The sequence below is a fragment of the Strix uralensis genome, chromosome 4, assembly GCF_047716275.1.
Source record: "Strix uralensis isolate ZFMK-TIS-50842 chromosome 4, bStrUra1, whole genome shotgun sequence".
NCBI lineage: Eukaryota > Metazoa > Chordata > Aves > Strigiformes > Strigidae > Strix > Strix uralensis.
The window spans coordinates 103,610,771-103,625,747 of NC_133975.1; the positions used below are offsets into that span (position 1 = coordinate 103,610,771).

General features: G+C 36.4%; 1 protein-coding gene across 2 annotated transcripts in view; it reads left to right on the top strand.

Annotated features, from left to right (window-relative positions):
• Positions 1-14,977, top strand: part of AKAP6 (A-kinase anchoring protein 6) — a 294,713-nt gene that overhangs the window by 264,326 nt on the left and 15,410 nt on the right. For both annotated transcript variants that reach the window (XM_074868266.1, XM_074868265.1), the window contains one exon: positions 66-281. In XM_074868266.1, the coding sequence (XP_074724367.1) occupies positions 66-281 (216 nt within the window). The remainder of the gene's footprint in view (positions 1-65; positions 282-14,977) is intronic.

Sequence of the window (14,977 nt, forward strand, 5' to 3'; positions counted from 1 at the left end):
TAATAGTCAATGTTTTCATTTGCAATGTATTCCACTCTGACATCTGTTGTTTGTCTATCCTGCAGTCTCTATGCTGTGAGATCAGACAGAGACGTCGTGGGGTAGCCTCTGTGCTGCGATTATGCCAGCACCTCCTGGATGACCAGGAGACCTGCAACCTAAATGCAGATCACCAGTCCATGCAGTTGATAATTGTAAACCTTGAGAGGAGGTGGGAAGCCATTGTCATGCAAGCTGTCCAGTGGCAAACAAGGCTACAGAAGAGATTGGAAAAAGACTCGGTGAGTGATACTTCCTTTAAAAAGATCTCATGTGGTTTCATTCTTCACAAGAGACATTTTTTCAATGCAAGACAAACACATTCATCTCAGAGTGTTTTCTTCTGACTGAAGATGCCATTCCTAGTCTTTACTGCCAACAAGTGAAGCTTTAGTTTTCCACAAAGCATTGTATTCTATAGACAAAACTGAATTATAAGATAAACTCACAATATACGTGTTCTGTTTGCTGGAAATTTAATCTCATCACACCTGATCCTGTCAAGTAATGAAAACAGTCTTCTCTCGTTGCCAGGTTGCTCAGTACCTAACAGAACTGAGCCCAGAGATATATTTCACTGATTGTAAATATATTTCAGAAAAGGTATTTTCTGTGTAAGTAAGACTAGTTTCAATTAACATCCCAGCAGTAGATGTGTATTTCACATAGAATGTGATGGGTATGTGATTGATATAAAATTCTGTGTTATATGAATATAAGTAAAATGCATTAATTTGCTTTTATCTCAGGGAAAGGATTCCTAAGAGGCAAAATATCACTCTGCTTAAACTATCTATTAAGTGGCATAAATTAGACTGGTTTTCTACAGCGTAAAACTATATTACAAGGCAGTATCTACATTTAAACAATAAACTACAAGGGGAACAAAATAATTCCTACTGTAACACCATTGACTGTAATGGATGAATTGGCTCAGCATGTTTTGTGCTACTATCATAATGCTGAAGTCTGTATACTGCAGCTACATTGACAGCAATGATAACCCTGTGTAGTGCATGTACTGAAGAGCCTTGATGAGATTTGGGAACAAGTGACATATATTTAGCTTACAGAATTTTTTAGATTTGTATCAAACAAATAAAAGGAAAAAATGCTTGACACCTACATGCTTCCTAACAATTATCTGACTAACAGTGAAATAGTACTTTTGACTTCTTTTCGTTAAAGTTCCTTTACAAAAATAACAGAAGGTGTAATTCTCTTGTTCAGTTATGATAGTGTAGTATGAAGATATACAAGACATTGTTCAGAAACACTAGCAGTTCCTGAGTGAAAATACTATTATTCTAAATGGGCCAAGAAATGGTGAGTTAGTGAGGAGGATGCTGTGGACGAGTGAACCGTTGAAGGTAATAATAATCTGTTGCCTGCCTGCCTTTATCAAATGTTATAAAGTAGGAGTGCTCCTCTGTCTGTTTGGTTTATTGACTGCTTTGCTTTAGGTACTGAAATAGAAATGGGACTTGAGGAAGGAACATGTTTGAACAGACTTTCAGGACAAGTCAAAAGGGGCATGTGTCTGTATGAGGCAACATGGAATAAAGACATCATTGGAAAGCAGATGGAGGGTCAATGTTGTTTTTATAAGCATGAGTAGTCAACTGACAATGTGAGAAGTGTAGATAATTGAGGAGAGTCAGTTAAGCCCTCAAAAAGTTAATCTGTTTGAAAGAAGTATAGAAATGATGAAACTACCTGTGATTGTACAAGGGTATAGAGAAAAGAAAATACTATTTTTCAGCCTTTCCTTATACATCTATGTGCAGAGAGGGAAGTATCAACTGAAGAGCAATGCTATTGGAAACAACCAAGGAGATCAACTAAGAGCTCTCACTATATGACCAGCAGAAAAAGGTCAAACCTTAATGATGTTAAGATTCCTCTAATAGACCTAGTGAGAGCTGTAGGTGTCACAGCTGATGCAGATTACCAGAGGGAGAATAGTCATACTGACAGAACATGAAGAAAAGATGAGATCTGTGGAGGAGAGAGCAAGAATTCCATTTTGTCTGTGCTTAGTTTATGTTAATGGACACTAAGAAGGAGATATTTAAAAGACAGGCAGAAGATCAGGGTTAGATGCAAAGGAGTTTACTTGAACCCTCTGTCCAGAGATGGGAACTGCAGGTATCTGAATGTATATTATCATCTAAAAAGGAGAAAAGGGAAGCAGGTAAAGAAAAAGGCTTGTTCAAGTCTAGTGAAAAGCAGAAGAGGAAGGAAGAACAATAGGAAAAAAACACAGAGGAGGTAGAAAAATAATCTAGAGAGTAGAAAAATCCAAGGCAGTAATTTGTTGAGAATCTGATCAAGAGGAATCAAAAGTAAAACAGAAGCTGACAAAATAAAGATCATAAGAAAACTTTAGAGAAATTGCAGTGGAATTAAAGGAAGAAACAGTATTAGTGAGGATCCAGAATGAAGTTGAATAGAAAATGGAGGTAAGAGTTTTAAAAAATACATTCACATTTACATGAGAGAGAAGTCAAGAAATAAAACAAATGACATCTCAACAGTGTCAGAGAGACATCATTCTTGAGTTTTGATGGTAATGAATCTGGGAGAGAAAGAAATGAGAACAGAAGTAAGAGAAGTCAGCAGTGAAATAAGATGGGCAAGTGAATGGGTTAGAAGATTAATGTGAGACAGGAATAGAAAAGATTGATAAACAATGAAAAATATAATAAAAATTTTTAATTCTCTTGAGAAACACTGGTTATATTTTTGTAATAGATCCATCTTCAGAATATTTTTAGTCATATTACATCAGTCGTATTACATTTAGTCGTATTACATCAGTAGCTCTAGTAAACTGTTGGTTAGAGCTACATAAAATGTTTAATGAACTGACTAGCAGTAGAAAAAACAGTTGCATTTTGGAGCTCCAAAAACAAATGTGTGCAGTATTAGGCAACAGCCAAACCAAAAAATAGTTCTCAGAATCCTGAATTTTAGTTGCTATAGGTTGAGTATCTGTAGGGTCTATAACGGCCCGAGAGAGATTGGACTGGGTTTCTACTGTGTTTCTCTAAAAGGTAAAGTACCACAAAGATGAGTTGCCTTTTTCATCTACAAAACTTAGCATTTTGTTTAGTAAATATATATATCTTCTACTGAACCTGGAATGGAAACAAGTTACATTTGTGAGATAGCTAGAGAGTTCTGGCCAGAGGTGCAAGTTACTGTAGTGAAAGCATATTATCTCCTTTTGCATGTGGGCAGCTGCCGTTGGAAGAAATTTGCTATTTGTACCTGCAGTTACTATAAATAAACTGTTATGAGCTAGTTAGAGCATGGCACTGCTTTTGCAGCAGGACTGAAGTAAGTATTGTGTTTCTGTTTGGGATTGCAATCAATCAGGAGTTGAGGCATGGTGAGGGTATGAGTACAGCACCTTGCTTGATATCCGGACACTTGAAACTTCACAAGATACATGCTGCTTTGTTCCCACTTTGCCTGAGGTAGTCTGGAGTTATTTGCTGGGCTGAGTTGACTTTCACTGGGCAGGAGGTGTATCATTCTTTCTGCTGAGAAATGGCAGCCGTTTAGACCTATCATGATGCTCATCTAATTTTCACTGTTTTCTTTTGGAACTTCTCATCCTAGGCGTGTTTATAATAATATGATTCTTTGAAGCATGTCACTATCTACAAGTTTCTCATGTTGATAAAACTATCTGTATTCTCAACATTTAAAGATGCCCCATCCACTGCAGAATTCAGGTTTCTTTTTCTTCCCTGGCCTGAGTTGGCATGTTCTAACCTTCCTTTTCACTCAGTTCCTGTGTAGTCATTTCTTGGGTAGGTACCAGAACTGTTTCTTCTGCTTCCCTATCTCTCTCTATTGGATGGTGTGCCAGTCTTGGCACACGAACAGTATCCCTTGGTAACAAGTCTTTATTTGTGGTTGCCCACAAAATACAGTAATTTATGAAAACAAATGAGATGTTTTTATACCCTGATGGCATCTGACTCATTCATGGCATCTGACTTGGTAGCAGTAAATAAGATAGCCCAAATTATTATATTGCCTCATATAAGTACAAGAGTCCCTTGCATCTTCTACTGTCTTTAATTTGTGTACTGGGATCTTCCTTTGTCCTGTTTCTGCCCCTTTTTACATTCAGTCACTTATCTGGGCCACTTATAGCATTACAAAGGTATGCTGGAATTGAACACAAAAGGCTTTTAGGTTTCTTTTGAATTGTTTGTCTTCATTGAGGGTTTTCAGCAATATTTAATTTTGCTCAACATTTGCAATAGCAGGCACCATAAGTTAACCAATAACAAGAAGATATTAACATGTACTACAAGCACCTAAAGTCTGGTAAAAGATGTCCTTCTCATAAGCCAAAAGTTATGTCTAGAATGTGAAATTGTCAACAAAAATCACTCCAGAAGGATGAAATGTGGTTAGATTCAGTAGGCTAATCTAGCTATAAAGAATTAAGTATTCATACAGTGAAAAAAACGAAGATTACTTTTAAAAAACAGTAGGACACTTGTCTGTTACTGAAAGCAGTCCTAATCTGTTTTAGCAAAAGAGGTTTTTATTTCCCCCATCTGTTTTTTTGTGGTAAATTCTTTTCCCCCAGATTTATCATTCCATAGTTTGCTGATATAATGTTATATGTCACCTAAATTTTAGCTTCAGAATTACACAGATGCCTTATAGTTTGCCTAACAAGACCCTGCTAGCAATCATCTTAAAAGAAAAAGGAGTCTGTCTGGCAATTGCAACAGCAATAGCAACAATCTTTAGTCAACTATACCCAAAATTGCCATCTAAAATTCCTGCTCAACAGCTGGAGAAGCTTTAACTCGCTATGCACTTTCCTTTAGAGGTTCTAGTCTACTTGAAAGACTGAACAGTTAAAAAAGGATCTGGGACAGACTCAGTCATGGTCATGCCCACAAGTTTACCACAGTTAAGTCAAAGTGGGAATATGTAAGTTGTTTTATGCATTTTTTTTTCATCTTTTGCTCAGCCAGTGATATACCCAATGTAAGTTATGTGTTTAGCCTCAGGGGATTATTCCAGCCACTACAGATGTTCACAGTTTGGGGATGTCCTGTCCCGGTCTCTGTATAGAAAGCTACAATGAGCTGACCATGGAAATTCGCTTTTCTGGACTGTTTTACCAATACTGGATTACATAAAACTGTTACACTGCTGTGGCTGAGAGAGAGACAAAACTGTGGTTTCTAATGGATTTTATTTCTTAAGTTGCAGTTCAATATTCCTACCTTTTTGGTGACTGGAGAAACTGCTTTTTCTCCAGACTGCTCATTCATTGAATGAGAAACATATCTGTTTTATAGAGTAGACAATCTCTTATTCAACAGAGAGGGCTAATTATTGAAGGGACAGTATTAATCATGCTTTTTAAATGGAGATTTTGAGCTAAGGAGATTTGGGTTAAGGTGCTGTAATTCTCACATTGTCCTGAAAATGTCTGAAATATTCATTTGTCTGATCACTAAGTTCACTACTATGATTCATGACATTATCTTTTTTTTATTATTTCTCTTGTTCTCCTGAGTCATCCCATGTGTACACTACACTGTATGTCCAGCAAAACCCCCATCTATATTGGCTTGAAAGTATGCTGTATATCCAGCCACATAATTGAAAATAATAAGGCCACAATAAATGGGATGGCCTTGGGGTATAACACCCAAGGGATTCAATTGGTGTCGCTTTGCATCAATGTCCATGCATCATGGTAATTGAGGTAACATAACCAATTACCACATTTTAATTAGAGTTGTAAGGACTTGGGAAAATCTGCAATGGTGAGACAGCTCACTTAAAAAGAAAAAAAAAAAAAAAAGGCCACCTCTCTCTTTTCCACAAGTTTGTTTCTTAGGAGGTAAAGAGCCCGCTTAAAGCTCTGTTTAGGATTTTTTTCCAACTTCCTTTTGGTTTCATTCTCTATAATGCACTTTGAAAAAAAATTGATTAAAAATATTATATTGCTTCTGATCTGGTGTCTTTATCTTTTTTCTCTATTCATCTGTTTCTGTAATGCCTTCTGGAAAAAAAACCAGCCAGTATTTAATAATGCTAGGCATGGTGTCTCCCTTTCACTTCTCTATACTTAATTCACTGGTGCAATATTTTTCCAAGCCATGGAATGACACTTGTTCTAAGCTTAAAAAAACCCACAAAAACCCCCTTTCTTCAGAGGTAAAAAATGAATTTGTTATTGTTCAGTTGTTTGTTAGATAGCTCCAGTAAACAAAAACTTGGTTTCTAAAAGATTCTTATTTTATCACAAGCCATTATTTTGTAAAGTGGGATTTAGCTAAAAATCTTACATACAATTTAGAAGTTCATCAGAAGTGCCTATTACAGCAAAGTACTGAGTGATGATTAACTTAATTGGCTGAGGAGAGCATACTACATGTTGTAAAGTGCTGAACATCTATTACATGATCTAGCCCTCACAAAGTAATTATTGAATGACTTATGTTTGCACCTTTACAAATTGTTTTTTTTCACTATCTATCATAAGTACTTTTTGTTTTGATGTTGGACCTCTTTATATAGCATATGACAGTACAATCTTGATTGTATTTGTTTCTGTCAGTCATCTTGTATTCGTATTTCAACACTGAAGATTGCTCATTTTGGTGCTTTCTTAAAATATATATTTTTTAAGTGAATGGATGTTTGATTGTAGAGTCTGTCATGTGATGCACCATCCTCAGACTTGAGGTACATATGTTTTTGAGCTTCTACGTTGCATTGCAAGCCTGATTTCTGACATGGAATAATTATCTGCAGGACCTAAAATGAAATTACATAAATGTGAACATAGGTCTAGATTTTTCTTGGACTTTAACTGAAGATAGGTGATATGCCCCGCATTCTTGCAAGAAATTCTGTATTTCTCATCATTTTCTTGAGGACTAGCCATAGTTATGACGGCAGCCATCACAGCCGTATGCAGAGTCTGGATGATCTGGCGAAACTGAAGCTAGTAAAATTCTTCTTGTTGAGCAGATCTTGGTAAAAAAAATACAGACCCAGTGGAGTTTAGTCAAATTAAATAAAAATTCAGATAAATGCTGTGTTATATTCTTGAGAAAATCTCCTGAGTGGTCAGCTGCAGCGGTAAGTTTTTAGAGTGAATAAAAGAAGAAAGAATACATTGAAGTCTTTCTGCAGAGGACTCTCCTCTTTCCTCAGAGACTGTAGAACTTTCTGTCACAGCTAACAGTATAACAATCCAGAAGTGAAATACTCCATGCAATGTTACCAATCTGTTAAACTATTCAACTGTTTCCCTCACCCTGGCAGACATTGTCATGCTTTGCCAGGGCTTTGTAGAATGATAGGAAGCCCAAGGCATATATTCAAACTCATAACCCCAGACAAACCAGAACTAATTCCAGTTCTCTGAGAGAGCAAACTCTCAGAGGTGGTCATCTGAGGTCACTGCCACCAAGTCAGACTTTTAGCTGTTGCTCTGATTTTAATCGTGTTATGGACCTTTTAGTTGTTGGTTGGATTAGGCAAAAAGAGGCTGATAGTTAATCCAGACTGCAGAGACTAAGGCAGCCCTATTTCACTATTTCACAGTCTCTGTTAGTCCATAGTAAGCCTGAGCTTTCCCCCTGGTGAGGAAGAAAAGTAAAGGTACATACTCCTAACTTTCTCTGGAGTCTCAGAAGATGATTTGGGTGTAGGCTGAATTGTTAAGGTTGAGAGCAAATGTACTCACCAATTCTGCCTTGTTGCCTGTGTGACCTTTGTTCTTTTCTGTTAATGAAAAGAGAGCATTGAAAAGAAACTCTTCATGTGTAGCACAGGTTCGGTGTGAACAATGCTAGGAATAGGCTTTCCTGTAGAGCCTCTTCCAGTGCAGTTTATCTTTGCTCCATAAGGTGAACCACCTAGAGCAGAAAGAGTAGTTCAGCATTCTTGTTCTTTCAGTCCTTTTCTCTACACTGAAATTTCCAGACATACAACGTTTTCTCCTAATGTTGATGGTATTGATTACATATGAATTTTTAGTTTGCATTATAATGAAACCTACAAGAATATTTCTTGTACCTCATTCAGCCACAGTCCTACAGTAACAAATTTCAATCACCATCCACCTCAGTTGGACTCAATGTACTTCTTTGAGATGCATAGTTCTCTTCTGTAACTCCTTGCTAATTCTGCACACATTTAGTTTCTTTGTCTTCTTCAGGGTACCCAGCAAACTTTGTAACATGAGAGGTGAAAGTTACTTTTTTGTTGTTGGCATGAGCACAGGAAGATAAATGAAATTACATTACAAGCAAAGAGTTATTTTAATGAGAACATCAACTGCTGCAATACTTAATTACTCCAAGCCCCCTTTGATTTCATTTTTTTTTCTTGACAAAGCACACGATATTTCTGTGCAATATTTGAAATTTACTTGCTTTTTAGAAGACAGGTTTCTTTATGAGTCTGGGAATGCTTCATAATGTCTGATCATAGTTTTAAACACAAAGGCTATAAAAGCAAAACAAAAAATATATTTCCCAGCATTATTTTTAAACCAAACATGGTTGCTCAATCATGTATAGCTACTGTCCACAGCTCATAGTACAGTGAAAAACTAACTTCAGGTATTCAAGGCAGAAAATATCATGATTGCAGTGTTACAGGACTAGGCTCCTGTAGTTGTAATTAACTCAAAGCACAGTGCCTGAATTGGGTATGAAATATTGCATCTGTACTAATGTTTTGGTGCTGTTTTGGAGTTAGGTGAGGGAATTTCATAGCTGGTAGAAAGTTGGTAATACTTCTCTGCTGATCTGATTTTTTTAAATGGTTGGTGTTTACAAGCCCTCAAGAGATTTAAAATGCTAGTGAGGCCTTCAAAAGTGCCAGTTTATCACATGGCTCTGTAATGCAACATATGATCATGAAAACACTGTCATATTTCTCATAAGTAATAGCATTTGACCCTCATCAGTGGTGTATCTAACATTTTTAATTTCTTTGCATTTATAGATAACTACAATATCAGTAAATCAACTTGTTATGATTTTTTAAAAATAAATATTCAATGAGTAATTAGAAAAATTCAGGTATTGAGACACCAGAATTCAGTCCTGTAAAATCTAGAAATATGAGCTTTATAACTTTAGAATGGGAAAAGTTGACATCACAGTAGCAAGTTTAGGTATTTATAGCATGGTGGCATATATTCTATCAACCATCGGTCAATCTACTAATCTTCTTTTCCATTCTACAAATTAGAGAATTGTTGAAACAGTGTAGGTAAAACAATTTCCGTAGCTTTGATAAAAAGATATTTCCACTCCTGAAATGTTCATTAGAACTTAAGATGCCTAAAATCTTTAAGTGAATTCTCAGGAATAATCAGTTTTAGTAGGAAAATATGTAATATTCAGAAATTGAAAATCTGATATTTCCAATGTATGCAGGTGCTGAAAGAACTGTCAAACATCATTTAACTGGCAAACAGAATTAATTAAAAAGAATGAAAAAAAATGGCTAGGTTTTTATTTTCAAGTTCGAAACAACTCACTTCCTGTATAGGGACTTAAATATAGGGCCGGATATTTAAAAGTGCTCATCAGATAGTGACTCTCATTGCAATGCCGTTGTGTTCAGGTTAACAGGATGAAGTCAGTGTTTTATTTAGATGTCTACTATCCACTGATCGTAAGATCATGACTGAGGCCGGCATTGTTTAAAAAATTAGAGTTGAGGGAAATACAAAAGTCACAAACTTGTGATTTTTTAATTACTTTAATGACTTGTTGCACTCCATTTCTAATGACTCCAGTTCTGCACTGAATGGTATGTGAGTGTAATTGAGGCTAATTTTCTGATATTTTGTTTCAAGAGTTCTCAAACAGTTTTTAGAAAGAGAGGAAGAAACCTTATTTTCTGACAGGTTGTACAGCAGTTATTTCCATTTTACAAGGGTCTTCCATATTGGATGATAGGGCCCCAATCCTCCAGCCATTATGGAAATATATTTGCAGGAACTTCAGTAAGTAGATGCATAATCAGTGTTTCATTGTTCAGTATGTTCTCGGAGCTGCGTCAGGAATGTAAGCAGACAGGAATACAATAAAAAACTATTTTTAAAGTGCATGAAAATAAATAAGGTACAATTTTTATTTTTTTTTTTTTTAACGCACAAAGTAAAAGGTACCTAATGAAATTATCAGGCAGGAGATTTAAAACAATCGAAAGGGAATACTATTTTCATGCAGTGCGTAATAAAAACGGAACTTGTTCCTACAGGATGTTGTGGATAGCCAAAATACAAATGAGTTCAGTAAGTAATTAGACAAATTAATGGAGGAGACATCAATTAATGCTTCTTAAATTCCAACTCTGAAAATCCCCACAGGCTGACTTCTCAAATTTGGGATGGCAGCTCCTATGCCATTCTATGTGTTTGAGGATTTTTAACTTTTCCATAAACATTCACTACTGGCCACAGCAGTAGATGGACTCAGCTGAATGGACTGTCGATCTCACCTAAAATGACAGATGCTTTTTGAAAGCACATGAACTTGCAGATTTGGAGGCCTACCTATACTATCTTTTTACATATAGCAAAGAAGTTTTAAGGAATACCTGGAGGGTTTTCATTGTATTTGGGGTCTTTTTGCTATTTCCAAAGACTGGGATGTGTCCATTTAGGTAGTCTGCTTTCACCAGAAGAAAACTTTGAAAAATGTACCCACTTAACAGTTTTTCAAGATATTCTAGCACATTTTTTCTGTAAAATATACGGAAAATATAATACATACATCTACTTGATATTTAAATATGTTCATACATTTATGTGTCAGAGGTACTATAATATACATTAAATAATAAAATCTAAATCATTAGCAGTGATGATCTGAATTTCATTTCTCTTTACATATAAGACATTTGTGTCATCATTGTAGCTCTAATCCATATTCAGGTCTTCATGTTTGGTGTGCAGTAATATGTAAATTACCTAGCCAGCTGCATTAAGCAGTGTTTGTTTATTCTATTTCTTTTGGCATAGCATATAACTGAATTTCTGCCAAAAATGTGGCTGCTTCAGGGAACACTGTTCAAGTAGAAGGAAGTTTTGAAAGGAAACACACATCATAAGTCTTTACTCAGTGAAACAGTAAAATCAAAACAAACTTTCTGTTCATAAAAATATCTGTATTAATGTAAAATAATGGGCTTGTAAAATACAATGAGAGAACTGAATCTTTTTAGAACGCTCTGTTTACATTAGCTTTGTAAACAAGAATACAATACTAAGAGGCAGTGATTTTTTTCATACGTGGGAAGGGTGACTAAAACCAGTGAAACATGAAAATGGAAAGTTTAAGAGAAATTATTTTAAAATGGCATATTAATCTCCCCTAACACATAGCATTTAAATGCATTTAAACTTAGAAAGCAGTGAAGTTTAAGTGTTAAAAAAAATTGCATTAATGATGCATAGAGCTATCTACTTATGCTTGCAGTCCTTTCAGTCTTCCAGTCTGACACTTCCTTTTTTATCCAGCCAGCTAATTTCCCCTCTTTTGTGAGAAGTAACTGTTTTCACACTAGTGCTTACCCAGCAAGCCTCCTCATTGTTTCATGGTTAATTATCTTCTTGAGCTTCACCTTCTCCAGTAAAGGGAGAAAGGCTGGGCTTCCCCACCGCTCTAATGAAAGCTAGGTTTTAAAGATGCACTGTGTGAATAAATGCAGTGTCTGATCTACCAACATAATAAATTAGTTCCTAAACTTTATGGAGTCACAGCTCATCCAGCAGGTTTAATGAACAATGCAGAGAGATGCTTTATTTTAAAAATCCTTTTTTATTTTTAAAAGGGGGGAGGAATATTGCTTCAGTGTGAAACCAAATACCATAAACTGTTCCAAAATCCCTAAGCATTACACAAAAGGTGCATGTCAAACATTCAGTTTCAGTATGAACCTGAGGCGTTGCATGAAAGACTTTGAGCTCTATACTTTAAAGTTGCATATTAACAACACATTTACTAGTAATATTAATGCTAATAGCCCTGTGGCCCTCAGTTATTACACCACCTTATAAACTCTTAGTACTCATCGGACTTTTTGTGCCTCACCAGCACTGAAAATAGCCATTGTGGATAGACTTAAATCTTCAGTTTATGTTCCAATTTGAGCCCAAGTTTAAACTGTATAACATTTAAAATAAACTCTCCTCTAATAGAAGAAATTTGAACAATGGCAACAGTGGTTTTGTAATAATGAGGTACTCCCCATTGTAATTTTGTGCTCAGCCAAACTGTGGCAGGCAAATATAAACCTCTCATCATAACAAGATATAGCTGTCCATTACTTTGTCTTCATCTATGTGAATTTCTACAAAGTATTCTTATATTAGATCATTTCTCAGGTGACCAAACCAAAATGTGCATATTACACTGGTACTTGAGACATTGCACAGGGTCAACGTACTAGGTTAGACTGAAAATTCCAATTGTTTTTTTCCAGCCAGCTCCAGACCGTGTTGGAATCTATTATGTACAGAGAAAACTATAAACATCATCACTTACCAGAGATGGGAGACAAGCAAAAAAATCTAGAAGTTCAAGGATGAGATGATCTTAGTGAAAGAGCTCTGCCTAGGGACCTCTTATACTTGGAGATAAAGCCAGTGTTTCTATTTTGCAACATTTGAAAAGCAGCTCTTCTTAGATATAGACTGTGTAATGGCAAGGAGCAGTTGTATTGTTGTAGTGTCAAGGGGCTTACCATTATAATCTTGATTCATCGCCAGGAGAACTCTCTGCCACTTATTGACAACTGTGGTGTTTAACTTAACATTTGGAAATCCATAGGTAGGCAGACTGTGCAAGTACTTATAATATGTAGCATTCTTCTAGCCTCTGACTTCACAATACTTGCTTATTGACTCCCCTCTAGTCAATATCCCAAATTTACAGATGGTGAATCAATTACTTCAGAAAGTGCCTGAACTGAGATTACAAAGAAATTGTGTTGAAAATTTAAATAGGGGGAAAAAAGACTCCATTCTCCTTGATAACATGAATTAGGCTAAATTTGGTAGCCTCAGCTGCTTCATGAGGAGCAGAAACTGATGATAGAGCCAGATATTTTTCATGCAGTCCTGTTATTCATAAATAATAGATAAAGTCTCCTTTTCCAGTACACAGGAAGAATTTTTATGTAGAAATTCAAGTGTCTCTCCTCCAGCTCTCAGTGAGAAAACTTTCTTTCTAGGTTTCTCCTAAGGTCAAGCTCCCAAGGGCTTATGTCCTATTCTTATGTACCTTCTATCTATCTGTTTCTATGGTGATTCTCACTCTTTAGTGTTTCTCACAAACACTCATTTCTGCTGAAACAAAGCTCTTAAAACCTCTGTGATTCCAGGTGCCCTGATGTACCAGTTGTAGGGTGGAGATGGCTATTGTGTCTACTGAGTCCATTCATAGTGTCCACTGAGTCATTCTGGTTTAACTGAGAGTACCTTGTTCCAATGTAAATGATACCAAATTGAAAGTATTCTTAACCAGTGTGCAGACCTCTTAACTAGTACAAAGTCAAAACAAAGTGATTTTATTATGCCACTGTAGCTTTGCTAGTACAACTTTGTTCATGAATGCAGAATGCAACAGATTTGCCATCAAGACATGTGTACCAGTGAAAAATTGTGCTTAAGTTCTGCAGTGTAGATAAGCAATAGTTAAACCTGTTTAAGCATGGTTGGTTCCACAGATAACCTGGTGTTGGTGGGGTTTTTTGCCTTAACCATAAAGGCTGATCTTTGATTGGGTCAAATTCTGAGACTTGGCATGGATGAACTCCCACCAACTTGCATGGGTGTGTATCTGAGGTAGAGTTCCAGGATTTGCTCTTTTCTGAACTAGGTATGCATGGCAACATTTCGGGTTTGGGTAAAGCTAGAAATGTTTTTCTGAGTTTCATCAAGGGCTTGTGTTGGATTCTTGCACAAAGAAAATCATATATTCCTCTGAAGTAAAGGTGAGACCAAAATGACATTCAAGGGCAAAAAATCACATCATGTAACCTCTTGACAGATGAAAAGAAAACTACAAAGCAGCAAAAACAACAGTCAGTAAAATGTGCCATGTAGCCAGGTTTTCTCATCACAAAAAAACCAAAAAATAAAGCCCAAATACACAACGTGGAATGTATGTCTGGGATTGTAAACCCATTTGGATGACAATATGATTCAATATAAAAATGTTATAGATATTCTTCTGCTCTCTAGTAACATTTAAAGGGCTTCTTCAGCAAATCAGAACCAGAGCTGTTAGAAAGCCATATGAGGATACGGTGTCAAAAAAGGAGGCCGCTGCTTCCATAGAAGCTGGAAAACAGATAATGGGTAGTGTGTTAGCAGCGATACTCTGGGCACAGCGCAGGGACTAAGAATGTTGTGTCCCTGCTTTTGCCTTGATCTGTGATAGAAGTTAGTTCCTGCAGGCCTTCTGCTGACACAGCCCACCTTCTGTTCCAGCCTGGCTTGTCTGCACCAACTGGTGTGTGGTGGAGGGGCTGGAGCCTTTCACTCTCTTTTGGCCATCTGGTGTCGCAGGCAGCTTAATCAGAAAGTTAGAAGACCCTCACAGGACTTATGTGCAGGCATGACTGACCCCAGAGTGTTACCTAGTATGATCAAGTGACATTTAAATAGCAGAAGAATGGTTAGAAAATGGCCAATTTCTCTGACTTCTTAAAACACTTCTACTACTAGTAGGGACTAAGAGTTTTCAGCTGGGCATCTTCTTAAAATGTCACTGCAGTTATTTCATCTGTTGCTTAGAAGTTGTGCCATTAATGCTGCTATAATGATAAAGAAAATGATCAGTTTTAAAACCTGGATATGGCAATTCTATCCTCTAGACTTTTATTTCTGAGCATTATCAGAGAA